Here is a 27,690-nt window from a genome sequence, read left to right on the forward strand (position 1 = left end):
CTGCACACACAACTTAAGACTCCAAAATGCTCCACTTGGTCACCCGCCTCGTGGCTAGATCAACAGCGAAGGATCTAATGACTTCCCAAGTTGAAGAAGGATCTAATTACTTCCCAATTTGAAACTTCCAACATCTCTAAGTTCTATACAATTAATTGGCACTGCTTCTGAGAGTTTCTGCACCACTATTTCACATCACCATATGGAGAACGAACCCTCGGACAGAGAACGCCGAAACCCGCAGAGCACATCACTTCATAATTGTAAATTGCCTTTCTTTGCAGACGAAGTCAAACTTCAATTTTGTTTGCATTACGTATGAAACATTTGCAGCATTGCCTGACTGCTAATCTTTGATATCTCCATGTGCATATTACATGCAGCACGACGTATTTCTTATAACAAGAAACGCAATGCATTTTAATTCATCGGCTACTATTTATTTCAAACAGGTATTCAGTTGATTCCTGGCATAAACTTAACACAGCATCTCCATTTTGAAAACCTTCTGGCCTACCCCTGAAGGTCACTAACAGTGAGCTTTAATCACATACAGGCTCGTGCTATACATGAATTGGCTGTGAGGGTTTTTCATGTTTTGGGGACTGATCCTGAAAACTTTGAAGTGGAATTTTCGGGGACAAGACGAAGATCTACAAGGAGAGCACACAATGAAGCCAACAGTGATAGACTTACCAAACATGTCAAGGCCAGTAGCGTAGCAGCTAATTTTTATTCAAAGGGCACACTGAGTTCGCTTGATACATCCGTAGTTGGGAAAGCCAGTAGGAGAAAACCCTTGGTAGCTAGTAGCACGGCTTTCCATACCAACAAAAACAGCTGTGGTCTCTTTTCTGGTGAGCCAATTTATCTTGCTAAAGACGATGCAAGTTCGACGTTATTTTTCCATTTTCTCCAACCTATCATGAAAGCTTAGTGCTTTAGTAACTCCTAAGAAGGATTTTGAATTGCTTTCTAAATTAATTCTGGCTGAGTGAAGTCAACCAACAATGATAAACATCAGACTGGATTACCACTGTTGCGTCTTTTTTGGCATTGTCATACCAAATTGAGGGATAATTTATATATGAGAAAGTCTGGACTATCGGGTTTTGGCCCTGTGTTATAGGGAATCATCTTTGCATTGCACATAAATCATTTTTCAGGGTAGCCTATTTGATCCAACAGCAAGAGCAAGTTATTATCTCACAGAGATAGGTCCCCGTTCTTATTTGGAATGTAACTGGATCCAATTGCCCAAAATTTAAGCTTTACAGTGACATTTGCTGATTAATTGCCCCTGATTCTTTCCTTGCAGGAGCAACAGTTGGTCGAAGGTCAAATTATGTTGCAACAGATCGCCGTTCCATGTATATACCTCAGAGTCAGAGTGACAAAAATATATTTGGCTCAAATTGCTTCCCCGCCAAGCCACTTGTTCTTGTATGTTATCTGTCTGTTTGTAATGTATACACCTGATGTGCGCACTGTTGTCCAAAATTGGTGATTTTTCATACATTAGGGTAATGATCGAGTGGCTGTATCCAACTTTTTGTGCCTTTATCGCTAACAAGTGAGATGCAGAGAGATTTTATTAAGCTGAACAGCACTTGAGGATCATGCTTCGTGTTTGGGCAATTTGTTAACCGTTGATACTGCTGATAATCTTATTTTATCTTTGTTTTTGGCAGACAAGTCACCAGGGTACTAATTACAGAGAGAGTTTGTTGTTGTTTGTGAAAGATCTGGGACCAATTGCACATATGTTCGCCGCCCAGAAGACACGAGGACTGCATGAAAGTAGTTCTACTTGTCAAACAGTGGGTTCAACAGGTTGGGGGATTCAGGCTACAGATCAACGTCAAACACCTGCTGCATGTGGCTTCGGCCTAAGAGAACCCCACCATTGGAATTCTGTCTGCACCAGTGCATCTCACAGATTCTCAGGCTTACTTCATGGATGCTGCTGCTCTGCACTTGAGACGACGGCTGACATAATAATTGATCGTGGTAGTGGTGAGGGAGGAGAAGAGAACGTTGGTAAGAGAAGAAAGAGTTGTACTGAGGATGCTTCTATATCTGATAATGGTGCAGAAACTGCAGGCAATACTGGGGAAGCAAATGTGGTTAGTGCAAGTGGCAGAGGGAAAGTCACACGAGATGGCAAAAGCAGTACTACCGAGTCTTGGTTGGGTTCATGCTCTTGTGATGTTAGTGTTGGTGGCATCGGTGCAGGGAATTTGAATAATTCATGGATAGTCAGCAACAAGAACAAAAGTGGCAAGGCTGGTATGGTGACTACTAGTGCTGATACGGCAGGAGGAGGCAAGTTGGATGAAAGTGTACACCTGCCGGTTGTCTTAGCTTTGGAGCATTCTCATGGAAATGTAACTTCTGAATTGAAGTCGAGAAACAGGAAAAGCTGCAGAGCTGCAGCAGAAGACTGGGGCTCACAATCACAAAGCAAATCATCTTCAAACCATGTGAATATTACGTGGGGAAGATGCCACGAGGCCACGGGTGGTTTGGCTACGTCAATGAAGGTATTGCAACCCCTGGATTCGAGCAAGAAGAAGAAGAATACTACTACGATGGAGGGACCCCCTGCCTCCTTGTCTGATCAACCATTCACGTTCAATATGTGCTTTTTGAAGGCTCAGCTCAATCAAATGAAGCTTCCCGAGGCAGCGGAAAGGAACAAGCAAGGCGGGCAGAGGCATGATGATGATGATGAGCTACAGTTGATAAAAAGCCCAAATTGGGACAGGGATAATGCCGAGACCCGTCACAAGAGGGCTTCAGCTTCATATTTCCACGTCCAAGGCCAGAAAAGAACTAGGCTTTATAATGCTACTGCTACAGCTAATACGGCCTTGCTAGCATTAAAATCTACTAGTGGTAGTCGTCCGCTATCATCATTGGAACCAAGAATCACTACTAATAGTTATGCCTCTAAGCCCGTCCATGCCGTTACCCTACCTACTAATAACAACGACACCACCACCAGTAGCAGCAATACAAACACTGAGTCATCATTTTCATCATGGCCTTGGGGGAGTGGATGCTATGGACACGGAGCCGGCTCTCAAGTTGAGCAGAATTGGAGTTGAAAAACGCCAGCACCATCACCTATTTTTTCTTTCTCACCGGTCACGATCCCCTCCTTCACCTGGTCCACTATCACTACCCTCCCATCGCCCACCCCTATCCCCATCAACCTTCCACTTCCTCTCTGCTTTCCTTCACCCCTTCCTCCTCCTTTTTTGTCTTCTTGGGACTTGAACTGGTTTAGACGGGGTGGGTGGAAGGGGCGAGAGGGACAGGAATTCCTCATGCAGAGGCAAGTAGAAACCAAAGAAGCAGGAGACTCCAGCAAACTAGCAATTGGGACTGGTACGGGTAGGAATGGCAACGTCCCCCGCCCCGCTGCCCACTAGTACCTGCCGCCTCTGCACCCCTCCCCTCCTCTCCTTGGCCCCCCCCCCTCCCCGGGGTTTCGCCCGCGGGGTTAAATGAAAAATTATCCTATAATTGCGTTGTAACTAAGGATTCGTTTGGAAGGTGAGTTTTTTGGGTGTTTGTATAAAATTTTACTGTAAATCACTGTAGAAGTTGTAAAAAAACTTTTGTAAAATGAATTTTTTTTTCCTTTTCATTTTCTTTCTTTCTTTTTTCTTTTCTTTTCTCCCTTCCCGCTTCTTCTCCCTTTCCCTTCCCTCCCTTGTTCCCTCTCCCGAGACTTCCATGGCCGCAACTTACAGTAAAATTTTTTTTTTTTTGCTTTTTTTCTCTTCCCCTCTGCCTTCCCCGCCACCCCTCCCTCTACCTCCCCCGCCATCCCTCTTCTCCCTCTCCTCTCCCCCTCTCCTCCCCTCTCCCCTTCCCCTTCCTTCCCCCGCCACCCTCCCCCCTTCTTGCGATCTGGTCGCGCGACCAGATCCCCTCCCTCCCCCACTTTGCGATCTGGTCGGCGACCAGATCGCTGCTAGCGGGAGGGGAGGCAGAGGCGAAGAGGGGAGGGGGAAGGGAGAAAGAAAAAAAAAGAAAAAAAGAAAAAGAGCACCAACAGATCGGTCAAAGGGGAGAGGGGTGAGGGAGAGGAAAAAAAAAGAGTTTGGCCGGAACTGGCTGCCGGAATAGTGATTGGCGCCGGAAGTGGTGGTGGTGGTGGTCGCCGGTGACGGAGTACGTGGTGGGTTGGGTGGGGGAGGAAAAAGAAGAAAAGTTGAAGGGAATGTTTTTTGTGTATTTTTGAAGTGTGTAGGTTAAAAACTTTGATAAGTTTTTTGGGATTCCTGTAGTAAAAGTTGTTAAAAAACTAGTATTATACAAACTTGGTAAAAACTTGAGGTTCCAAACAGTCCCTAAATTTTAACAAAAAATTAAGTACTTGAATATCAACACATTACAAAATCATCGTGTTTGGCACTTGAGTTTTTTGCCAAGTTTGTCTGTTACAAGTTTTAAAAAAATTTTAGCTATAGTAACCTCAAAAAACTTCTCAAAGTTTTTAAACTATACACTTCAAAATATTCAAAAATTTACACATTTTAAAATTTTTTTTAAAAACTTCTACATTAAACTACAGTAAAGTTTTAGACAAACATCTAAAAAATTCACTTGCCAAATGGGGCTATTATCTACTATAATTTCATAATTGAAATCTATAAAAATAATCAAATAAAAACTATTTGAATACAACTGCGCGTGATGAGATAAATACAACTAAAATAGTAAAATTTTACTTTTGAAACAAATACAATCACCAAGTTATTATTTTATTTAAAAAAAAGTGTTAATGTGTTAAATATAATTAGAAATTTTAGTATAAATATATTAATAAATTTAACATAACTAATTAATAATTTTTATTAGTAAACACATATAATTATTAATATAATTGTTAATATTAATTATATTATATATACTAATATACATTATATATAGTACTTATAAATAATAATTGAATAGAGTATTATTTGAAATAATTACTGTAACACTTTTTGTAATGTGATATATGTGAGATAAAAAGGTAGTTGAGAATATAAAAAGGTAGATTGAGAAATGTGTTAATAATGTAAGCGAAATATTATTTGAAAAAACCTGTTATCCAAACACTCCTCATTATTATAAATTTATAATTAATTAAATTAAACATTATATATACTTTTTTTTAACGGATAAGTATATCCGCCCCAGAAAAATTTCCCCCACCCAGGCCCAGCCGCACCCCTTACCTGCACCTGCAGGTACTCACCCCATTTGCCATTCATAAGTACCGGAACTATTTGTTGCTATTAAATTAACTTTTCGTGGCATTGGGTTTTGGATTGTCAATGGAGTCCCAAGAATGGAATGGACATACACATACTAGTAGTAGGTTCTAATGCTACGACTAGTCTACTGATGCCTATTGCAAAAAGGCCGCATGAGAGGAAGAATGTCTAAACTGGAGCTTCGATGAAGATGGAAGGTGATAAGACATCAACACAAAGAAACTCTTAATTGCTAATATTTCACTAACAAAAGAAAAAATCTTTAAACGAAGAAAAATTAAGAAAGCAGAAAAGAATGTTGAGAAAAACACTCGACCGAAAAAACCAAGTACAATTAATTACAAGAAGAGACAAGCCTTCTTCAACAGCTCCCAGCAACTCAAAAGGCCCGTCTGGAAGAATTCGCACTCCTACTTCCTCTGTGACTAGATCTTGGTCATGGAGGGGAGGAGAGGATATGACGAAGGGGGGAAAGAGGAAGGAGATGGAGGAAGATGTGTCGGAAATAGGGGTGATGTGCAGCAGGGTGGCAGGGATGAGGAAAAGTGGATAAGGGGTAGTGGAGACACAGTGGCTGAGAGGTGGTGTAGAAGGAAGTGACGGGGAGGTACAATTTGCGACAAAAAGTTTGTGTTAATCATTTCCGACCACTTTTGTACAAAGCATGCAATCAGTGCAATTTTAAATACTCCCTTCCCACTTTGATAGTCCTGTATTCCTTTTTCATCTGTCTCAAATTATAGTCCACTTTTCAATTGAAAAATGTAATTGTATTTTAATTTTTCTAAAATACCCTTATTCAATGTAAGTAGTTGTTACTATAAACCTACCTCATTTAATGAGAATTGATTCTTTTTTTACCATCAATTCAAGTTCCCATAAAGTTATATCATATTTAATGTGAGAGTATTTTAGAAAAATAGCAATTTAAATTTACTTTTCCAACAAAGTTAACTACTTTTTCTTAAATTGTGTGAAAAAAAAAAATAAAATTATCAAAGTGGAACGGAGGGAGTAGTTTAATGGCTTTTGTGGTCATTTACTCATTGTTCAGCTGACTATTATTTGTTGGTTGCCAAAGAATGAATTAATTTAATAAAGAGTAAATTTCAAATTTAATTATGGAGTTTTGCATAAACGCTGACAGTGAGTGAATAAAAGGGAAAAATATTTTGCTTGCATCGGAGTGTTTGGATACCTCCATTATTTCAAATAATATTTTGCTTGCATCACAAACACATTTTCCAACCTACCTTTTTATATTCTCAATCACCTTTTTATCTCACATACATCACATCACAAAAAGTGCTACAGTAATTATTTCAAATAATATTTCAAATAATACACTATCCAAACAAACCTGCATTATTGGTTAAATACGCGCGCCGTAGCAGGACAAAGCAAAATCCATACAAGTAACTAACTATAACGAACCATATCCATGCCCAACACGAACACAGTAGATGCATCATCCAAATACATTTCCAATCTCTCTCTTCTTCTTCTTCTTCTTCTTCTTCTTCTCTCTCTAGTCCGTCTTTCTGACGACTCCTCATTTTTCTGTGTTTCTTTGGGTCTCTTCTGTTTCCTTTTGCGCTGATTTGGGAGAGGGGGAGGGGCGGCGGGGGGGAAGAAACCGAATCTAACTTTATTATCTATAGCACCTGTGAATGGTGGTCAAGCGGTGGTGGCGATGCAGTGAGGCCTCGGTGATCGGTGATCTATCTCGATATTGGTATTAATAAAGGAAAAACACTGCACTAGTTGTAATGCCGATTCTTTTTCTTTTTCTTTTTTTCGATGGGTTATTTTTCTAATCAAATCTAATTAATCCCAAATGTAGGAGTATTAATCTACTTTACATCCAAATCCATCAACCAAACCCACAGAAAAAAGCTTACAGAATCAAAGAAACGGAATGGCGTACAGAAGAAGACAAGGGATCGCCCGCTCACCCACTTTCCAGGAAGACATTATTAGTTCTCCTGCACCACCACCCCCTGCACCTGGAACAGCAGCAACAGGGGGAGGAGGAGGAGGATACCACGCCACAGCCTCCTCCTCGCTGGCAGCTCAGGCCATCAGAGCCTCCGCCGCCCATCGCGACTCTTCTCTATCTTCCGCTTATGCCGCCAATTCCGCCTTTCCTTCTTCCTTCAACAATCCATCTAAGGTCTATCTATCTTCTTATTTATTTAATATTCATTTTCCCGTTTCCTTTTTTCTTTTGTTTCGTGCCAATTCCATCTTCTGTACTATGATGTCGTCTGTATATGTGGAATGGGGCTGTCGTCTCCTTGAATTCATAAATTCATCAATCCTTACAAATCTTAGCGTTTCTCCATTATTTTTTTCATGTATATGTTTAGGTACCATACTGGTCATTAACGCTAGTATTACTAATTCGTATTCTCGTCATCCAACTAATTTTATCTCCAGTGGTTCTGTAGTCTAATACTGTCTTTTATCTCCAGTCTCATCATCTACCCATATTTCCTCTTTCCTTATTAGCCGCCATGATTAAAAACTAAATACCCCCCGCCCAAAACAACACACAAAAAAAAAAAAAAAGGAAAGGGAAAACCAGTTATTTATTTAATTTAGTACTAATACTCCCTATAATTTCTTGGCATGTGCTTGCTCCAAAACATAGGGTTCTCCTACCTATGATTACACTTCAATGAAAAGTTCAAATGAACCTGGTGGTTTTTGGGGTGTTCTAGCTAGGAAAGCCAAAGCAATCCTGGATGATGATGACATCTCCCATCCTTCCTTCCCTGCTACCACTAGGACCAACCCCAAGGAATTCCTCCCTTCCTCAACACATTCCCAGGTTAATCCTCTCTTTATTTTATTAAAAACCCCCACCATCCTTCTTTTTCTCCCAAAAATGCTAATAATAAGCTGCTGCCTTTAAGCTTCATTTTAATTTTATTTCTGTTTTATCAGCCATACCAAACTGCTGAGAGCTACAGAAAAGCAGACAATCCTACATTTCGCAAGGGCCTTGATGCACTTACAACTTCTCTCAATCACATTGGTGATACAATTGGAAGTGCATTCGAGGTAAATCACATACTCTTTGCTGGTCATTTGCATGGATGGTTGCTGCATTCTCTCTTTGCTAATCATTTGCATAGACGTTTACTGTATAGGTTATTCTTATGTAACTGGATTTTCTCCCTTTTTTGTTTGTTTATGTTGTTTTTTCCTCATTGCTTTTCCTTTCTTTTTTCAATTCTGTAGCATTGGATATAACCTTTTCAGCATCACGCCAAACAGATTCTTTGATATTGGTTTTGGAAACCTCTTTAGTGATACCAATGGGCTTGCATGCATCTTTACATGCCATTATTTCACTTTTTGCATTCTTTTTTCTTAATGTCCTCTAAGGACTCTTTAAAATTTTTTCCCCTTTCTCAAAGGGGAGGGTGTGTGTGTGTGTGTGGGTGTGAGAGAGAGAGAGAGAGAGGTGGAGCGTATTTAGTGAAAAGGAGTTAGTATCATATCAGAGAAACAAACCATAGCCGATGTTTCACCCAAAAGAAGAAGAGAGCGGTAATTTAATAGAGATACCCTACATCAAATAACTTGCCTGTTTAACATCTGCAAGGGATGTTATTGTGCTTTCTTTGTAAATGTTCATTCTTATTTCAGGAAGGACGTACTATTGTTGAAAGTAAGACTGCGGACATAATTCAAGAAACTCGCAAACTGCAGATCAGAAGAAAAGGAACCAACTTTGATGAAGGGAATCAGGTACCTGATGTACACAGTGCAGTGCAGCAATCAGCACAGCCACATATGCAAACCAGCCAAGAGGATCAGCTCAAGGCATCCCGCGACGTAAGGTGGCAACTATGTAGTGGTGTATTTCTAGTTCCTGTCTAAGAAGATACTTAATGCTTTGACCTCAGTGGGCGTTGAAATTCAAATTTCTTTGGAAAAGCTCTTGAATTTTAATTATAATCCTCAAATTAATCAATGTGCAGATGAAACTTGACTGTACTAGCTTTTATCTAGATAAGCTATCTTACATGAATGAATAATACTACCTCTACCTCTTTAAACTGGTGATGGTGATAATGAAAATCACAAGTGGGATGCCTTGAATGTTTGAATGGATGTGCATCTTTATGGTCTCTCAGTTTCTCTGGTTCATTTGTTAATTATCCACCAGTAAACTAGCAAGACACCTTCTCATGCATAAAACAATAATTATCTCTGAAAAAAATTATTAGGATTGACATTTTTTTTCACACTGCTAGGTTGATTAAGTTGAATTTGTTTTAAATTCTTTCCTCACATCTCCTTGCCAGTCAAAAGCACTTCTAACCAAAAAGAAATGCGTCTTTGTCATTGTGTCACAGGTAGCAATGGCAACAGCTGCAAAAGCCAAACTACTCCTTCGAGAGCTGAAAACTGTCAAAGCAGATCTGGCTTTTGCAAAACAACGATGTTCTCAGTTGGAAGAAGAAAATAAACTCCTTCGAGAGGCCAGGGACAAGGGAGACAATCCTGCTGACGATGACATGGTACTGTCGTATTCTTCTTCCATTCTTCAAGGATATCAACAAATAACGTGGTTGAATTGAAGATGATAGGATGCATGTCATTTGCATGCTAGTTATTCAGTGAGACATTTATGTACATGCATTGTGGGTGCTGCGAAAACCCTAAAGTCTTGAAAAAGGATCTTAGAATGGGAATGAAAATCTCACCACCCTCATTTACCTTCCCAGGTTCTTCCTCAAACACGCCACTCCTCCCCACACCCACACCCCCCCCCCCCCCCCCCCAAAAAAAAAAAAAATCCTCCCATCTAAAAGTCAGAAGAGGAAAAAAAAGGGTAAGCCCTACAAGTTGCATGGACATGGTAATTTGGTTCCTAGATGATTGTTATGATGAGCACCTGATTATTTTAGCAACTTTCAATCTTTAGATACGCCTTCAACTCGAGACACTTTTGGCGGAGAAGGCCCGATTGGCGCATGAAAATTCTGTATATGCTCGGGAGAATCGCTTCTTAAGGGAGATAGTTGAATATCACCAACTGACCATGCAGGATGTTGTCTATTTGGATGAGGGAATTGAAGAGGTTACAGAAGTTTACCCAATACCTGCAGTCTCCAGAATGCTTTCTGCTTCACCACCCTCGCCTACGTCTCCATCGTCACCTACTGGCAGTTCTCCATCAAGAAGCATTCAGGTTACTCAGCAAATACTGGAAATCCCCCTCTTGCCGAAAGCTACGACAGGTGTTTCTCGGCATGACACTCCAACAATTTGCACTGGTCCAATCTCCACAACAGAAGGTCCAATTAGACATCGAGGGGCCTGATTCATTCTTTTCCCTAAGGTTTTGCAACCTTAATTCCTTTTGAAGTTTTTGGTTTAGAGAGAAAGAAAAGTAGAAAAAGGTTTAGATTAATGGATTATTCTGCATTTGAAATTTCCTTCTTCTTGTTGATAATAGAACTCGTTGTTCATCTTTATATTGTTGACACGTGAGTTTTTGGATCTGTTGTCATACAAGTAGAGGAAGGCCATTCAATTATTGTTGCAGCTAGTTTTGCTTATACTGAGCTTGTACTGTGCGGCATCTATCTAGAGCTGAATTTCTTTTGGGACTACGTACAGTTTTGGGCGTTGGCATGGTTCGAACTCCTCACACATGCAGTTGTTTGGGTTTCGAAATCTTGGTAGAAAATAGAAATTTGCTTTTGAAGCTGTATTTTCTCCGTGAACCCTTATCACTTGCTTTTTCTTTATTATTCTCCTTACTCTTGAGAACCAACTACTAGTCCTGCAGAGATATGACAAGTGGCGTTCGGTATTTTGTTGAACACTCCGAAAGGATGGAGTTTCCTTCTTTATTATTATTATTATTTTAATACTTAGGTTCACTAGTGATACAGAATAAGCAAAAATAAATAAATAAACAAATAAGGTGGGCTCCTTTCTAAATTAGCACCCACCCCCAAAATCACAGAACACATCTGACAAAAATTATGCCAGAAAAGTGACGCTAGCTTCCCTCCTCAGCCATTGCATCTACTAGAAGAAGCCAAATATCAAGTGCGTGATGGAGTTAGGTCGAACCTGACTTTGATTCATGTGAAAATTTGATCAAACCTGACAACGGCAACAGCTTTTTCAAGCAGAAGAAGAAGAAACTCGGACAGCAAACTATTGGACGAATTTGAAATCAAAAGATGATCAATTATTTCGATGCTTACGAAATTCATTGGCACATTAGCCAAATTTTGTCCCAAACTTGCGAATTTTAATACGTGCCATTCACTGAATTGGCTGACAAAACTTTTCCCGAATACATGGGTTTTGGAACTTGAGCATTTCACGCTAACCTATTTCCTTCCGCAGGATACCATTTTGAGAAATTTGATATAGGTCGTGAATTTAACTCTTTTTCCAGCTCCAAAGGGTTAACTAATAACTAGCCAATGATGATTCTTCGTTCTACCAAATCCAACAAGGCATTTCATTCTAAACTGGGCGTCGTGCGGACAATCAAATATAACTCCCCTTACCACCCCCCAAACAACAACAACAACAACAACAAAACCCCAAAACACTGGGCTGAAATTTTTTGTATAACTTAATCACTTTAAGCAACTACAGTAGCTTTCAAGATCCATTACATACATTTTTACAGTTACATCATATAGCCTGTTCCGTTCTATTTTGCCACCTCAGCAATCAACAAGCTTCAATGGTGCAGCAGCAGCTCTCTATTGCGATGGGGTGCACAGAAGCTTAAGAAATGGGGCTTCTATTGAGCAGAAATCTCCCTTCTTTCAACTCTATGAAATTTAAAACAACTGAAAAAACAGACTGGTTGATCCATCCCCAAACGATCTAAGATCAGCAGGTTTCACCAAAGCCCTACACAAAGGACATGTCCTTTCCCTCTCAAACCTGGAACCACAAAATCTCAGTTATTCACAACCTTTGCATTACAAGTATGACGGTATAATTTTAGCAAAACCTATATTTAGCCTAGTGGGGTGTATCACATTACTGAATTCTGCATGCACTACGAGGTTGACAAGCAGAAAAGCAAAGAAACAAAGGCATCCAAAAGCATATAGAGGCGGTGGCGAAGTTATTTTACTTTTTCTTATTAATAAACCTAATTCCAACATAAGCGCAAAAGTTAAATTTCTCATTTTGCAACCAGTCTATTTTCCCGCACTTTGTACACGACTGCTGCAGTAAGATTTGTCTTCCCATTCTCATGGCTTATCAGAGTATTCAAACTTGATCACAAGAAGGCGTTGATGGTCAAAACCAAACAAAAATGACATTTTAAAAGAGCAAGTATTACTTCCAAAACAAACAAGTGCAATACTGGGGTACGATACTGGGAAGTTGGAGTAAGAGGCAAAACTGGAGGTGATAGATGAGAGGCAGCCGAACTATGACGTAGGTAATGATTTTAATTCTTTCTAAGCAGAAAAAACATCCTTCCTCGTGTCAAAATCCTGCCACTGCCATCAGATGCCTTTATTTTAATAACAAAAACATAGAGAACAATCAAACATTTCTTTTAATTTTGTCTGCAATTTATTCAACAAACACAGAAGAACAAGCAGACTCTATATAGTCTTCTAATGCTTACTTTAATTCCAGAGATAAAAAGCATATTAAAAGTGCAGGACAATGGCAGACCAGGACAACCATCAACCGTTTTTTGTCAGTCAGAGGTACCAACTGACAAAGCGATGAGGAGAAAATCTGAATTATCCATGTAAGAGAAAGTTAAAAAGGAAAACAAGGGGCAACCACACATACCATTCTGACACACAGTCTTCACAGAATATGTGTTTACACCGTAACAAGATTGGAGCATGCATCTTTTCCTGGCAAATAGCACACAGATCCCCTGCAGCATTGACCTGCATTGGATCGTATAGATGTAAACATTTATATTCCATGAGAAAATAAAATAAACCATATACCTTAAAAGAACTGAAGATCTGCTGGCACAGTCATTACCACCAACCAAGCACCCCCAAAAAATGCACATGATATTGGAACTTGAAAAAGCATTCAAACCGTTATGCTTGGATGCACTTCAGCCTACCAAAATCTCCAACTCATAATAAGACGCCAAAGCATGTATTGTGTATAACTAAATCTCCATCGCAACAAAATCCCAAGGGCACAGGAGGCAAGAGAGTGTTCAAGAAAGAGAACAGAGTAACAACAACAAGAAGCAAGAAGTAATTTATATGGTAGCTCAAAATTAAGCCAAGCAGCAGCTTTTGGATGAAGAATCCTTGGATTGATTAGACCTCATACAATGAAAAGCATATAGCAAGTGTGAGACATCTTCAACAGGAAGTTTGGATAGCATTACATTTGTGAGCCTGAGCACCCATGTCAAACTTGGGATATCTATTTCCAACCGAAGACAAAGGTAATAAAGTTGTGCCAATAAAGTTGATATCAATAAAGTTATGCCCAGGTCATGCCTGCAGGCTTGGGGTTAAGCATCAACCTCAGGAGTCATAAAATATCAACATCAATTATGAAGATAGGGCAATGCCATTCACAAACTAAAAATGGCCAAGAGAGAAGTACAAAAATGCCAAAAAGTTCATAATAGTCCAAATTATAAAATAAGATAAAAGTTGCCATTATTCCTTTTACAGGTAACTGAAAGCGAAAAGTGAGAGAATATTCATTACCTCAGACAAAAGCAAAGAAAAACGGTAACAAAAGCACATTCATTAGGGAGGAAAAATAAAATAACGATGTAGATGGAAAGAAACTTCTAAGGGAGCTTCAATTAGCAAGACAATAGCCTCGACACACACACACACACCAAGATATATGTATGTATGTATCACATGCATACACGTGACAATCAAGGCTGAAGTACCCAATTCACTCAAAATAGAAAATGGTATTTGCAACTGAAAACAGAGTAAATCATCAATATACACTAAAATACAAAACTTAAAACAGAAACTAGAGCCCTTTCTGCATTGCCTTTTCTTTTCTAAATCACTTCCAAAATAGCGATACCAGAAATGGCTGTTCCACAAAATCAAAGGACATCTTCCTTACGAAAATTTCAAAAACAACATTAAGCTTTTTCAGAACAGCATTATTCAAAACCTGGACAAGCACAGAATGAGTTGAACAGTTATACTTGAGCAAGAAATTTATAACAAGACAAAGTTCTAGAGCTGCATGCTTGAGAGAACTAGTTCAGAAATCAGCATCTCTTTTCTACCATAACGACAGAAAATCCATCAGCTCAAAAAGAGCAAAGGGGTATTGTAAGAAAGAAAGTGAAATGACAAAGTAGACCTTGCCCAAATGGGTGACTTAGGCGGCTTTGGGCAGGCCATAATTGGGTGATGGGTATGATTGGGTCAACCAATATTACCCATTTCATTAATGCATCAAAATGGGCGAGCCACAAATGGGTATGACCTTAAAAGGGTGTGGTCACCTAATTAGCCATTCATGACCTACTTAAAATTTCAATTACTTTTTCTCTCACATCTTGTTTACCAAGAAAAACAATATATCATTGTAATAAAAAATTAAAAACATAGCATAGTAAATAAATCTTTTTACCTGAATAAAAAAGGGGAAGAACATTGCACAGGGTAACCAAAGTGGTGGATCATAAATTTACGTCACTTTTACAAGAACTTGAAAATGGTTTAGGAATTAATGCATGAATCAATCAACAGAATAGTTGAAGATTTTGCTAAACTTTTGGGAGGGAGGGAGAGAGAAGGATAAAGAAAGAGAGAAGGACGAAATATTAAAGAAAAGGAAAAGAACGGTAAATATATCTTGCAATATCTAGAACAGTCAGTGATTGGAGGGTGATATAACATTCACCCACTAAAATATGAGTTTACATCTAGGATTAATTTTAATTGGATCAAATGGGTGATCCAGATTAACACACTTAACACCCACTAATTATATGGGTTTATAAATTCACCCAGTTTACAACCACCAAAAATTGAGTCTATATCTAGGATTAATTTTAATTGGATCCAACAGGTGATTCAAATGAAAACACTTAACACCCACTAATTATTTGGATTTAATTGGATCACCCAATTAGACCCGACTAAAATTTACTGCATAATGAAACCCATTTACTAATGGGCCAGTTTCAGCAAGTCAAACTAATTGGTTTAACATTGACAGCTATAGGATAAATTCAATGATATTATTTCCAATAACAAGAAGAAAATCGCATCAGAAACTTCTTAGACAACTAAAAACCATGCAATTGAATTGCAGTGGAGTTGCATATTTGGATCTTTTTATTCATTTGAGAAAAAAATATTTTGCATGTAAATTTCGTTTGTGGAACTCAAAGAGGAGCTGAAACTTACAGTAAATTTAAGCAGTAATTAGAGAAGTTACCTGTTCAGAAGTAGCATAAGCTCCATAATGAATCTCTTTGCATGACAAAGCTTTCAAAGCTGTAAAAAAGCATTGGACCTGAAAAAAATGTCATATTAAATGAATATTATAACAGACACAGAGATGAATTCAAACAATTTTAAGTCATGGATCATAAAATTATAAAAAACTGAAGGGAAGAAGAGGAACACAAGAGAATGCACATTTAAACTCTACCTTCTCAACAACAGATGTGAGCTTAAAAGTCAAATATAACCCAGTCATTAGGGACGAAAAAAGACTCCCGTATTCTTTGTTCAAAAAGAAGCGATACCAAACAGGAGCTGGCAGCAAAGCACGGTAAAGCAACAGCAAATACTCAACCAAAGTGAGCATTTGACCCTATGAACAAAAACCTCGTGTCAGATGCTGATGACAGATTCAAAGGTGATCTTGCATCATAAAAGATAAATAGCTAGCAAGCACTTCAATTTAAAAGTTCCAATCAGTGTTACCTGCTTTCGGTAACTTCGTCCTCTGCTGTTCTTGTAATACATCAGAAGAATACACTTCAGAATCATAGCAGCCTGACGGACCAGAGTGTCTGAAATGTAGAAAATAAAACTGAAAAAGTCATTCAAAGTGTTGGAAACATAAATTTATTTATTGTTAAGTGGTTTCTATCAAATATATAGTAAGTGGGTGAGTACCAATCTGACGGTGTACACAAGACAGCGACAGACTTATAGATAGAGTGCAAACATAAATGGATGTACAAATCTATGGTGCTTGGAAGATGTCCATAAGCTACACTAAATTTCCTAGGGGCAAAGAGTGAAATTCGCAAAACTCTACTATTGCAATGCAACACTTGGTGATTTCCATGCTAATTGCTCTTATAAAAAAGAACTTTATTACACTAGCAAACCCCTCTCTTTCCCAATATAAATCACTTTTTCAACCAAAAGACAAAAGCCATGACTATGATTTAATGACTCACACGCACCATTCACCATTATTATAAAGATAGCATGCCAAAACGGTGGAATAGCCTTGGGTGGAAGCATGACCAAGGGAGACAGAAGATCATCATTCCAATACCACCAATAAACGCCAACCACATGAAGTGTGAAAACCAATGAAATGCCAATCAAAACAGATATCTTTCTCTCTCCCTGCAAGCATAAGCAATTTCTTTGCTCAATAGCGAAACTTTTACAACAACAATGATGAAGCAAGAAGTCAGACTTCTAGCTCAGCAAACCAATTCCTTAATTCAAGCACCTTAAGAGCTGTCTGCTTCCGTAGAATATCATTTGATTTGAACATCACCGCGGCAATCCAAATTGTAACAAAAAAGCCTGCAAGTTCTTGCATTAGAGAATCAATTTGAAAATTTACTACACAAACAATAAGGTACTTAGGGCTCCAAAGCACCACTTTAAGTCAGGGAGATAAAGCAGCAACTAAGGACTTGTAGCAGTAAAATGACTCTTATAGTGTCCTACATGTTTGCACGGCATCCAATGAAGACAACCATTGGTTGGATAATATATACAGTGGCTATCAAAAGCTAGAACCAGATAGGATCCGTTCCCAACTGAACAAAGGTTCTCATGTGGTCTTAAGTAGCTGAATGTACATAGCAGTTTAGACAATCTAAGACGGACTCCAAGATGACCCTGGAATATCTTGCATACTGCATATAATCAAGGAAAAAAGAAAAAGGTAAAAATGAGCAAAGAGAGCATACGAATCTGTAAGAGGAAAATTTCATATAGCTAGAACTAAGAGGGTTAAGAGAGGCAATATGTTGAATGTTGAACAGTTAAATCTTAAAGCATAAAACCTGATATCTATCCTCCTTCAAGACACGGATGACCATTTTTGCATTTCTTTTAGTGCATTCCAAGTTTCAAACACGACTTGCCTAAAACATAATAAATATATTTAAGTGGTGCCCAAGGAATAAAACGTTCATATGGATGGAGACGGAAAAAGAGAAAAAGAGAGGGGGAAGTTTCTGTTGCAATCAGTTGCCCTTACCACATCATCATGCATATGGTGAGGTGAAAAGATTTGGGGGGTGGGGGAGCTGTTCTGTTACATACTCAGCAGCCTTTACCACATCATCACGCATATGATGAACTTTAAGAAGAATTAGCAACAGAATTTTAAACAAAGGCACATCCATAGAAATTGGCACAGGTTGATATACTTTGAGAAAGCGAAAGCACCAAAGAGAACCACAGGGTTATAACTAAAGAAGCAAGCAAAAGGACACTTGCTCTGGGAGTAACAACGTCAAATCTGCTATCGCCAAAATTACTTAGTGTGCCACCAAAATCAGATAAAGAGGTGAAGAAAAGGGCTTACCTTGCAAATGTTGCCGAATGAAGACCACTAACAACAGCAAAGAGAATGGAAGAACCTGCTCAATCCACCTAGCAGCCTGTTGTATATCATATCTCTGATAAGAAGAGTCCCTATTATCGGACCCAGGTATATCGCCAGCCTCAGTGTCAACATTTGTAGCAGTGGGATGAGGAATTCTGTTGGGAACCCCTAAACCCGCTCCTCGATCACCTTGACCTTCCAAAGAGACTGATGAAGTCGTCCTGGAAATAGGTTGAAGGAAGACCTCATTTTGGGCATTGACTTCCCTGAGGGGTGCAGGAGTAGAAGCAGCAGCAGGGGAAGGCAAGGGAGCGCTAACCCTGTCGAGGTGGTCCTCCCCAGCACCAATGATCCTAATCGAAACCTCCCCTCCAGGAGCACCAGTAGCGTTGGAAATGTTGAGGGATGCAGGAACTGCAGAGGAGGAATTGTCGAGGAGGAGGCGGGACTGAAGGTGATCATCATGATAGGGGCGGGACACTCCAGAAGCGTTTAACAAGGTGGAGTTGTAGTGGTGGTGGTGGTTGTCAGAGGAAGAGGAGGGGCGGTTTCTGAGAATTCCAGAGTATTCCAACAATGCAGACAACGGGGAACGAAAAATACTGGAAGCAGAGAGCTGCATTCCCCCAAATCTCCTTGGGGGGTGGTACGGGTGGTGGTGGCCACTTGTGCTGTTGTGGTGGTTACTAGTATTGTTAGAATAAGAGTTATTAGGAGCAGAAGCACCGGTAGGTCTGTAAGCAGCGTCCGTATTGTTGCCAACGGACGCTTCCATGCGCGTGGAGGATGATGATGATGATGATCCCCTAACCCTAAACCTAACCCTAGAAAGCAAATGGAAAATAGGCTTGATTCAGGTAAAGCAAAGCACGTAATCGCAGGATAATTAAACCAATGAAAGACGAAAGAAATAGTAATAACAGATTGAAGCATATGATAAAATTAAGGATTGGGTCCTTGTCTCCATTTGTTTCTTTCTTTCATTTTTTTCTAATACATAAATATTTGCATTTGGACAGGATGCGATTATGGAAGAAAGAAATAAGGGTACGGGGGCAGAAGGCATTGGCAACAACAATTTGAATTGGGGGAAGAAATTACCTTGTTAGAGATTGAAACTCCGTCGAAAAAGGCTTTGCAAACTGTAATGAATTGACGTTGATGTTGATGTTGATGTTGTCGTCGTCGTTGAGAAATGAGAATCAAACACGATGATTCGTCAACCCCCCCAAAAAAAAAAGTTAGTACCAGTACATCATCTCTTCTTCCCCTCCCAACCCTAATTTTTACTGTTACCAATCTGAAGTACTAACAAATCAAATCATCAGGGAAATGCCTAAGCACCGGCACCAAAGCTCCTCACAGGGAAATGCGACCCAAAAGTCAATGTCTAAAATAATACCGGGAGACAGAACAATTTAATAGAAATACTAATTTGTTTTACATCCCAATCCAACTTTACGTGTTTCTTGGATGAAAGTCGTACGTATAATGTATGTGATGATACAGAGTGATGATGATGGTAAATACACGTATGTATGTGTGTATTACTACGCCTTTCCCTCTCTGATTGGTAAAAAACCGAAGCCGGGAGGTAAATACACAAGGAGGCACCAATACAGTAGTTTTGCACTTTACCCCTTATATATTAATGAAAATTATTATACATTTGTGGACATAGATCTTGTTAAATTTTATCCCTGTAATTACAGATTTTTTAGACAAAGGAAAATATCTCGCTTGTCTCACATGATAAGGAAAAAATATTAGGACAAAACTAAACTATGAAAATATTATTAAAGACCTATTATAGATAATAAATTATTTGGGATAATTTTTTGTAAGACTATTATAATATTTTTTTGAGGTGATGTATCGAAGAAAAAATACTATAACCTTGAATTCCAAATCAAATATTTATCCAATACTCCGCATTTTATCCAAATCCTATGCAATCCCTTTTTTCGGTTATAAACTTCTTCTTTTTTTTGCTAATGCTTTGGGTATTCGGGATTCAACGGAATAATATTTCGGGCCCAACTAATCCCATTGCACTTGTGACCCCATCCCCCTAAAGACGTGTTAATAAGGATCGAATCGCGACCACTCGATGCCAGAACCTAAAGAGGCTTCCCCAACACCAGGCAGCCAACCCTGGGGGCTTCTCGGTTATAAACTTCCAAGTTACCGAAAATTCGTGTACTCTTCAGCCCCTGCAGGCTACACTGCCTCCCCCGCCCGCTCCGCTCCTCTCCTTCGGCTACGCTACATGGGTTTTTTCAGCTAATAATCTCTGCTCTTCCCCTCTCAAATTTAGTGGCTTTTTTTAAAAAATAAAATAATTCTTCCCCCAAGTGCTGCAGTCTGCAAGATTCTTTTTTTTCTTTTCGTTTGTTCCCCCAAAAAAAAAAAAAACCCCCCCGGGGCAGAGAGGGGGGAGGGGGCGTATTTCTTTTCTTTCTCCTTTTTTTTATTAAAAATTAATAATGTTACTAGTAGAAGAGAGAGGGGCTGGGTTGGTGGGTATTAGTGGGGGAAAAGGGTCTTTTTATCTGTTGCCCTGCCTTTTTCTTCCTCCTCCAGTCATAGAAAAGAAAAAAAGAAGTTGCTGCCTTTGGTTTCAGATTCTTATTATTCGATAGATTTAGAGATTTAAAGGGGGAATCTACGGACCAAACAGTGCTCTCTGCCTTTCCAAATGCTAACAGCCTAATACTGCTACTACTTTCTTAGCAAATCACTCTTCCTTTTCCGTTCCCTACTTTCTTAGCAAATCTCAGTCAGTCATCTTTTTAATCCCATTGAAAATTTTCAATTCTCAACTGATTTTATCCCAATTAAAGATAACATGGGAAGAAGAAGAAGAAACCCAAAGAATGAGTGCTGAGGAGCAGGCTGATTTTTATTTTTATTTTTATTTTTTTCGGTCAAAAGGAGCAGGCTGATTCGAGGGGGCGATTTGAAACAAAGATGCTCCTATGATATGTCGTTACTTCACTCTATTGCTTGAGGAGGAGCTGCTGCTCACTGCCATCGCCTGTGTGTTTTTATCATCTGCACGAGCATTCTCCAAGAATTGAGAGTTTCTTTCTTTCTTTCCTTTTTTTTTTTTCTTCTTTTTTGCTCTGGTGGTAAGAAAAAGAAAGAAATAAAGAAAGAAAGTGCTGCTGGGCTGCTGCTGCTGCTGCTGCTGCATCTGTCCATCTCCTCAAAGAGTTAAAACTCGCAGCGTATCAAGCTGCTTTGCAATCTCGCAACGGTTCCCCCCTTCCTCTCTCACTCTTTAGCTTTATTCCCCACTCCGCCCCTACCCGTCTTCTATCTACAGTTACCGTTGTACTTTAGCTATCATTTTGCTTTGCGGTATAAAAAAAAGCAAAAGAGATGCACATTACACATTAACTCGTGGAGTGTTAGCGTACTGGTACGGTAAGACCGTAGTAGTAACATTCTTCCATTCTGGGGCAGATTTACAACTTGTAGTTTTTTCAAGATTGATTGATTCTACGTGGCCTGACCTCCCTTTTTTGGTTCAATCCAAAATCGGGGGGTGGGGTTCGACCTTGGCTACTTGTATCCATTCTGGATCTCAGATCCATTTCCTCCAATATATATTACTACTCCCAACTCCCCAAGCAGTAATAATAGTTATGTGTAATTATTAGAGTGTTGTTCAAAAATTTCCCTTGTTCTGATTGTACGTTTTGAGAAAGATTTCATAAAATTCAAAGAAGAAGCAACCCAGCAGCATCCATGGGATGGGGTTTCTTACAAGTCTCTCGATGCTTATCCTCCTTACTTGGCTCTTCTGGTTGCCTTCTCCTGCTGCTTCACTTAGCGCTGCACGGGCCCTGGATGCACTTCTCCAGGACTCTGCTTACCGCTCATTTGTTCGCCCCAGGACTGGTGTCGTCTACGATGGACGGGTCCCCTCCAATTTGACTGGGATTAAGGTCTCGGGGTTAAGGCTCCGGAGTGGCAGCTTGAGGACTAGGGGCGTCCCGATGTATAAAGAATTTCAGCTTCCCGTGGGTGTTGTTGAGGAGCCTTACGTGGAACGCCTTGTTTTTGTGTATCACAACTTGGGCAATTGGTCCTCCCTCTATTACCCTTTACCTTCTGGTTATGTTTTCTTAGCCCCAGTCCTGGGTCTCCTTGCTTACGATGCTTCCAACCTCTCGGCTACTAACTTACCCGAGCTGGATATCAAGGCTACCGAACAACCCATCTCTATCAGATTTTCAGAGGTCATGACCAGAACAGCAGTACCGGATGGGTCGGTTCCCAAGTGCGTCTCCTTTGATTTGCAGGGCCTTCTCAATTTCAGCGCTATGTTATCTGAGAACACCTGTGCAACATTTCGAGAGGGGCATTTCTCGATTGTGGTCGAGTCGATTGGCCCGTCACCTGCACCCGCGCCGCCTCCAGCTCCTCCTCCTCCTCCTGGTGGCAAAGGAGGAGGAAAGAAGAACCACCACCATAAAAAGGCGGTCTGGATAATTGTGGGTTCCGTGCTGGGGGGATTAGCACTCTTGGTTCTCTTAGGGCTGCTCGTCGTCTGGATGCTCAAGTTCAAGACGAGGAAGAAAATGCAACAGATGGAAAAGGCTGCAGAGGTTGGGGAGGCGCTGCATATGACTCGAGTTGGGAGCACTAAAGCACCTTCTGCTACTGTCACGCGGACGCAACCAACCCTTGAGACTGAATACGTGCCTTGAGCAGTCACCACTGCTCACCCATCTCATTCATTCGGTATTTTTTTTCCCTTGCTTCTTGTTGGTTGCTTAGTATTATAGGCGGATTATTTGTGTACATAATAATCTGTTACCTCCCTGGATTGGGGGAAAAAAAGAAAAACAAGAATTCATTTTTACGCTTGTATTATCTGTGTAAGGCGGCGTGGTGGTCTGCATTTAGGCTGCTGGCTAGAGTGATTTCATTTTTGACCATGGATATTGCTGTTGTCCCATCTACAAGAAATAAAGAAAACAAAAATTCCAATTTGATGTTTTTGCGATGGCATTCTTCATCTGATGTTTACACAAGAAGGCGAGTGAAGGAGGAGCGTTTAGCTTTGGTCTAAAGCTGTTGGCAACTTAATTGGAGTAGTTGATGATGACCGGGATCAAGTAGTAAACTGTCTCCACGAGGCTTCTGGTAAAACCCGGGCGGGAGGTTTTAGGCTGCCTGGTTGATACGGTACTTAATATAGAGAGACAAGGTACGACTAAATGCTCTGTTCACCGTGAGACTTGGGTAAGCACCTTTACTTCCTTTAAAGTCGTTCGATGAAGAAGGTCCAGATTTGATTCGTTGTTGTTTCTTTATCTTCAGTGTTTAGTCAGCTGGCTTTGGAGCCAACTCCCCTCAGATGAGTTGATTACCAAATGAAGCGTAATGTACAAGTTTTACTCCAGTTCAAAGTTCAAACCTCTAAAGGCGCGTAGTAATGCACCTATTTGGTTTAGAGAGACGCAAATATATAGAGTCTTGCAACCGACTCAAAATAAAATCCCAGTGACTTTTAGCTAAGAAGAATGGTTGCAACCGACGAGCTAACTTTGGTTTATTGAGCTGAACAAACCGCACCAGACCACATCACAAATCCCCACCTCCCCCCCCCCCCCACCGGCACCCCACCAATATTTAAAAAAATAATAATAACCAATTTCAAAGTGTCCCTTATATTGTCAAGTGGATTTCGTCCCCAGGTGCCTCCACTTGCCCTGCCCTCGTGAAATCCTGCATTTGTTCCCCTTCCGTCCATCATACAATTGCGGAGTCGAATCAAAGAAAAAGAATCAGTTCTTCCACCTGGTATTCTTCAACTGGACACAGAAACTGGAGAGAAAGCGTCCCACTCTCTCTCAAAGTGGAAAAATTGGAGACAAGACCATTTCTGAATGAGTAAATCTTATATACACTGACGATGTATACACTATCACGATTACATATATGACACATATGCAAAATTTGAGTTTCAAATTCAAATTCGATTATGTGTCATACATCTAATGATAAAAATGCACACTGTCAGTATATAGAAGAAATCTTTTCTGAATTTGCTCACAAGTCAGAATACCAACTTTCCTCATAAAGTTAGACTAGAGGAAAACTCACCAACAATCCTAAGTCGTTTCATTTCTTCCCTGTACTCTAAAAGAAGAGAAGTTTCATCTTCTTTTCCTCAACGCTCCTCAACAACCAACTGGGACAAAAATACGAGGGCGGTTAATAGCATGCCATTCTTCCCTAAATTCTTGAACAGCAGCTGCCACTTGATGGCCCATTTGGCTAAAAATATCGCAACAAAGTCTATGGAAATTCGACCTAGGGTAAAACTAAAACATAGGTTAAGTACTACATTATTCAAACATCTATAGTCATTTTATCATCCATCAAATTCACATAATCAACATCAGCTTGATGAATGCTTTTTTTTTCTAAGTTCAAAAGCTTAAAGAAAGCTGCAGAAGGAGACAACAATTCAACTTGTTTGCATACAACTTCAATATCTGGGAACCTTGAAGAGTAACTTATTTCCAAAAACTCCACCAATAGTGCTTCCTGTTAGATGACAAGAAAATGATGTAAATTAAATTTTCCAACTGCTGTCACCAATAATATCAGAAAAGGAGATTCAAATCTTTCGAGCAACCTTGTACTACCTTCTCACATAGGTGATTGTCAAACTAACAAATAGGCTTACAAGGACCCATCAAGAGTAAAACCACAGAGCCGAACTGGCCACCCATGTCTGAGGTTAATAGGTAGACAACATTTGGCTAAGCAGAAAAATAAAAAATAACCTAAAATGCATTACAATCTTCAGGCTGAAAAAATAATCACGACAACCAAACTTGTATAAAAAGAAGGGCTCTAATGAGCAAAATTCTGCATCCCCACAGATAATTTAAAGATCAACCTAAAACAGATAAAAACAGTTGTTATAACTTCAGAACTACGCACAAAAAAAAAAAAGTTACGCTTAAAATTTGACGAGGCCCACAAATAACTTCTTATTGGCCGCTTATGATGGTATGCAGAAATGGACACCAGCGAGCTAGGATCCTCAATGATCCAACACTAATCAGAAACAATAAAAAGCACTCCTATTTATCCTAGAGTCCCGTGAATAAGTAATTGAGGAACCAGTAAAAGTACCCAAGAGACCAAGTCACTATTGCCGTGAACGGCACATACTGAACCAAAATCATACACTATTTATATAACTTCTCAAGGTGCCTTGATTTTGTGTTTGTGTGCATATGAAAGAGAGAGGGAGCCAGGAAGTATTAGCATTCAAGACCATGCATGGAGAAAGCTCCATTTTTCAGAATGCCAACAAACCTTAGAACCCACGACATGTATTGACTAAGAAGCTATAGCTGCACATTATCAAAAAAGTAGAAGACACAGGAATGTACATGATGTACTCCAGAAGCCCATCCCCAGTTTCCCTCACAGTCTCTATTTAGGAGGAGATATAACAACAGATTGCGAGTTTATCGTTCTTCTTACTCTTTTTTTTTTCAGTCCCCTTTTTAAATTTCTTATTCATGCTTTTTGTTCATTGTTTTTTGGTATACTGAGGCAATGGGAACCACGTGAAAACCCAGTATCAAATTTGATATGATGCTGAAGTATTTCTTCCGATCTTAGCCCACTCACTGGCAGAATACATTTAAGCATGCCACATATGCAGGGATGAGGAGATCAAGCACAACTTATATGGCCTTGAGACTCCTTTTGAAGTATCACAACCTAGAAATGGTCCAATTAGTCAACGATTTTTTCCACCAGTAAAAGAGGTGCCAACACTAATCAAAAGGTAAACGTGAGTTTCAGCAATGACAAATACGTTAGTTGCTCTAAAAATCATTAGGAGTGGCAACGTAGCAACTCCATGGATGAGTTCAATGGACATAGCGGGTTACAAATATTCCAGTGAGTAAATTGTGAGTCGCTAGGTTAAATCTTTGCATAAGGTTGGTTGACTTAAAATACTAGCAAGATCATCACTCGTTTAAGTAATGAGAGGTTGATTTAAAGTAAGTAACAGAAGATATAAATAGATATACAAGTAGCAGGAAGAGGAAGGTGGGATTAGGAAAGGGCCTTGCCTGGGTTGGGTTGTTAATTAGGAGTAGAAGGAGAGGATAGGATCTCCATAAGCTTCTTGTCCCGTCTTTCCATGGCCACGTCCCAGACGTCGTTGCCGATGTGCTTCGGCTGTCAATTCAGCAGTATTTACCGCCAAACAAACATCAAAATTACCTTTTTTTATTTTAGTACTAATAATTTACTAGTACTACACCAAATAATATTAAAGGAAGAATAACTGAAAAAACAAAATGATTAATTAAGATGATTGAAATATGTCTGCTTAGGGAGAGAGAGAGAAAGGATCTGATAGAAATATCGGGGCAAAGAAGGAAAGGGTAAGAATTGAATCAGAGAAGAGATTACCCGGCCATGGGCGGCTTTGTGGATAAAGTACTGAGCATTCCCCATCACGCAAAGCATGCCGGCTATGATTCCCAACGGTAGAAATGCTTCCAACACCCGCCACCCCACCATTTCCTTCACCACCACCACCACCAAGATGCTTGATTTGCTTAGGCTGCTGCTTTAGTCGCTGCGTTTGCTCCCCTACGGCCGGTTGCGCTTTTGCTTTATTTTTGGGAGTTCGAGACGTGCGAGTCCTTGCCACTCGAACGCTGCGCTTTTATATCTGTGGTGGGCCATTCTGTGTGGTAATGGGCTTTAGTCCATAGACCCCAGCTTTTTGGGCAGTCTGTTTTTAGATTCAGATCGAAAATCGACTCACCTAAGCTCGGGGATTAGGGGTCAGTAAATTCAATCAAATGTCAAATGATCATAAATATATATTAATAATAGACAATTAAAATTATACATAAAAGTTTTTCTTAGATTAGCAGTTTACAACTTTACATTTTATTTGTTGAGTTTAGATTTAGTCCAAAAAGAACTCTACTTAAATAGTTTTAAAATCCATGAGTAAAAAAATTATAAAAGGCTAAAACACAATTATTAAAAAGTTTTAGGGCACTCAAAACAAATAAATGTTAAACCTAACTCTTACTTTTTTTTTTTTTTTTTTGTGCCGTCGCTTACTATAATATGATCCATCTTTCAATCTTTTGTTCTCCCAACAAAGCCTTGTTCTTCGTTTTTGACCAAAAAAAAAACGCAGCCTTGTTCTTCGAGTTCCAACAAAGCCATTTGGTTTTTATAAGTTAATTTTGATTCATGGCTTCTGAGAAGGAAACTCACGTGGAGGAGCAGGCGACCAGTCGAGGACTAAGGAGGAGGAAGATCCAGATAATAAAGCAATACCAACCGTGACTTGCTTTCTTTTCTTTTCTTTTCTTTTTTCTCTGTGTTCTTCTCCTCCTTTAGACTATACCACAAGTCTCTTTTTTCTTTTATCACATAGCAAGCTTACCTGAAAACTCTTTCTTCTCTTCCAATTTTTGCTCTTTTCTTTTTTCCTTTTTCTTTGATTGCAAATTTGCAACAAATTTAGTTGCATGAAAAATGGGTTTAAAGAATTTAGATAATGGAAAATTTTTCCTAATATGAGTTT

At 39.6% G+C, this 27,690-nt stretch overlaps 4 protein-coding genes across 4 annotated transcripts; 2 read left to right on the forward strand and 2 right to left on the reverse strand.

The window, feature by feature from the left end:
- The first annotated feature begins 6,964 nt into the window (after positions 1 to 6,964).
- LOC113776126 lies at positions 6,965 to 10,752 on the forward strand. The gene is made up of 7 exons (XM_027321216.1): positions 6,965 to 7,011; positions 7,120 to 7,449; positions 7,930 to 8,109; positions 8,226 to 8,342; positions 8,934 to 9,122; positions 9,647 to 9,811; positions 10,219 to 10,752. The coding sequence occupies exons 2-7, from the start codon at positions 7,195 to 7,197 to the stop codon at positions 10,615 to 10,617; spliced, it is 1,305 nt and encodes a 434-aa protein (XP_027177017.1). The 5' UTR covers positions 6,965 to 7,011; positions 7,120 to 7,194; the 3' UTR covers positions 10,618 to 10,752.
- A 1,099-nt stretch (positions 10,753 to 11,851) lies between these two features.
- Positions 11,852 to 19,490, reverse strand: LOC113775831 (RING finger and transmembrane domain-containing protein 2). The gene is made up of 9 exons (XM_027320855.1): positions 19,182 to 19,490; positions 18,060 to 18,904; positions 16,968 to 17,044; positions 16,690 to 16,858; positions 16,199 to 16,287; positions 15,921 to 16,085; positions 15,705 to 15,782; positions 13,092 to 13,195; positions 11,852 to 12,215 (listed from the first exon to the last, which is right to left on the reverse strand). Exons 2-9 carry the CDS (start codon positions 18,853 to 18,855, stop codon positions 12,110 to 12,112), a joined length of 1,584 nt encoding a protein of 527 aa, XP_027176656.1. The 5' UTR covers positions 18,856 to 18,904; positions 19,182 to 19,490; the 3' UTR covers positions 11,852 to 12,109.
- Positions 19,491 to 20,661: 1,171 nt separating this feature from the next.
- Positions 20,662 to 23,510, forward strand: LOC113776136. Its single transcript, XM_027321231.1, has 2 exons — positions 20,662 to 23,336; positions 23,415 to 23,510. The coding sequence occupies exon 1, from the start codon at positions 21,839 to 21,841 to the stop codon at positions 22,796 to 22,798; it is 960 nt and encodes a 319-aa protein (XP_027177032.1). The 5' UTR covers positions 20,662 to 21,838; the 3' UTR covers positions 22,799 to 23,336; positions 23,415 to 23,510.
- An 871-nt stretch (positions 23,511 to 24,381) lies between these two features.
- LOC113776074 (NADH dehydrogenase [ubiquinone] 1 alpha subcomplex subunit 1) lies at positions 24,382 to 26,781 on the reverse strand. The gene is made up of 3 exons (XM_027321147.1): positions 26,550 to 26,781; positions 26,204 to 26,312; positions 24,382 to 24,647 (listed from the first exon to the last, which is right to left on the reverse strand). Exons 1-2 carry the CDS (start codon positions 26,658 to 26,660, stop codon positions 26,217 to 26,219), a joined length of 207 nt encoding a protein of 68 aa, XP_027176948.1. The 5' UTR covers positions 26,661 to 26,781; the 3' UTR covers positions 24,382 to 24,647; positions 26,204 to 26,216.
- Positions 26,782 to 27,690: the final 909 nt, after the last annotated feature.

Source organism: Coffea eugenioides, chromosome 6 (genome assembly GCF_003713205.1).
Source record: "Coffea eugenioides isolate CCC68of chromosome 6, Ceug_1.0, whole genome shotgun sequence".
In the NCBI taxonomy this organism is placed as follows: Eukaryota; Viridiplantae; Streptophyta; class Magnoliopsida; order Gentianales; family Rubiaceae; genus Coffea; species Coffea eugenioides.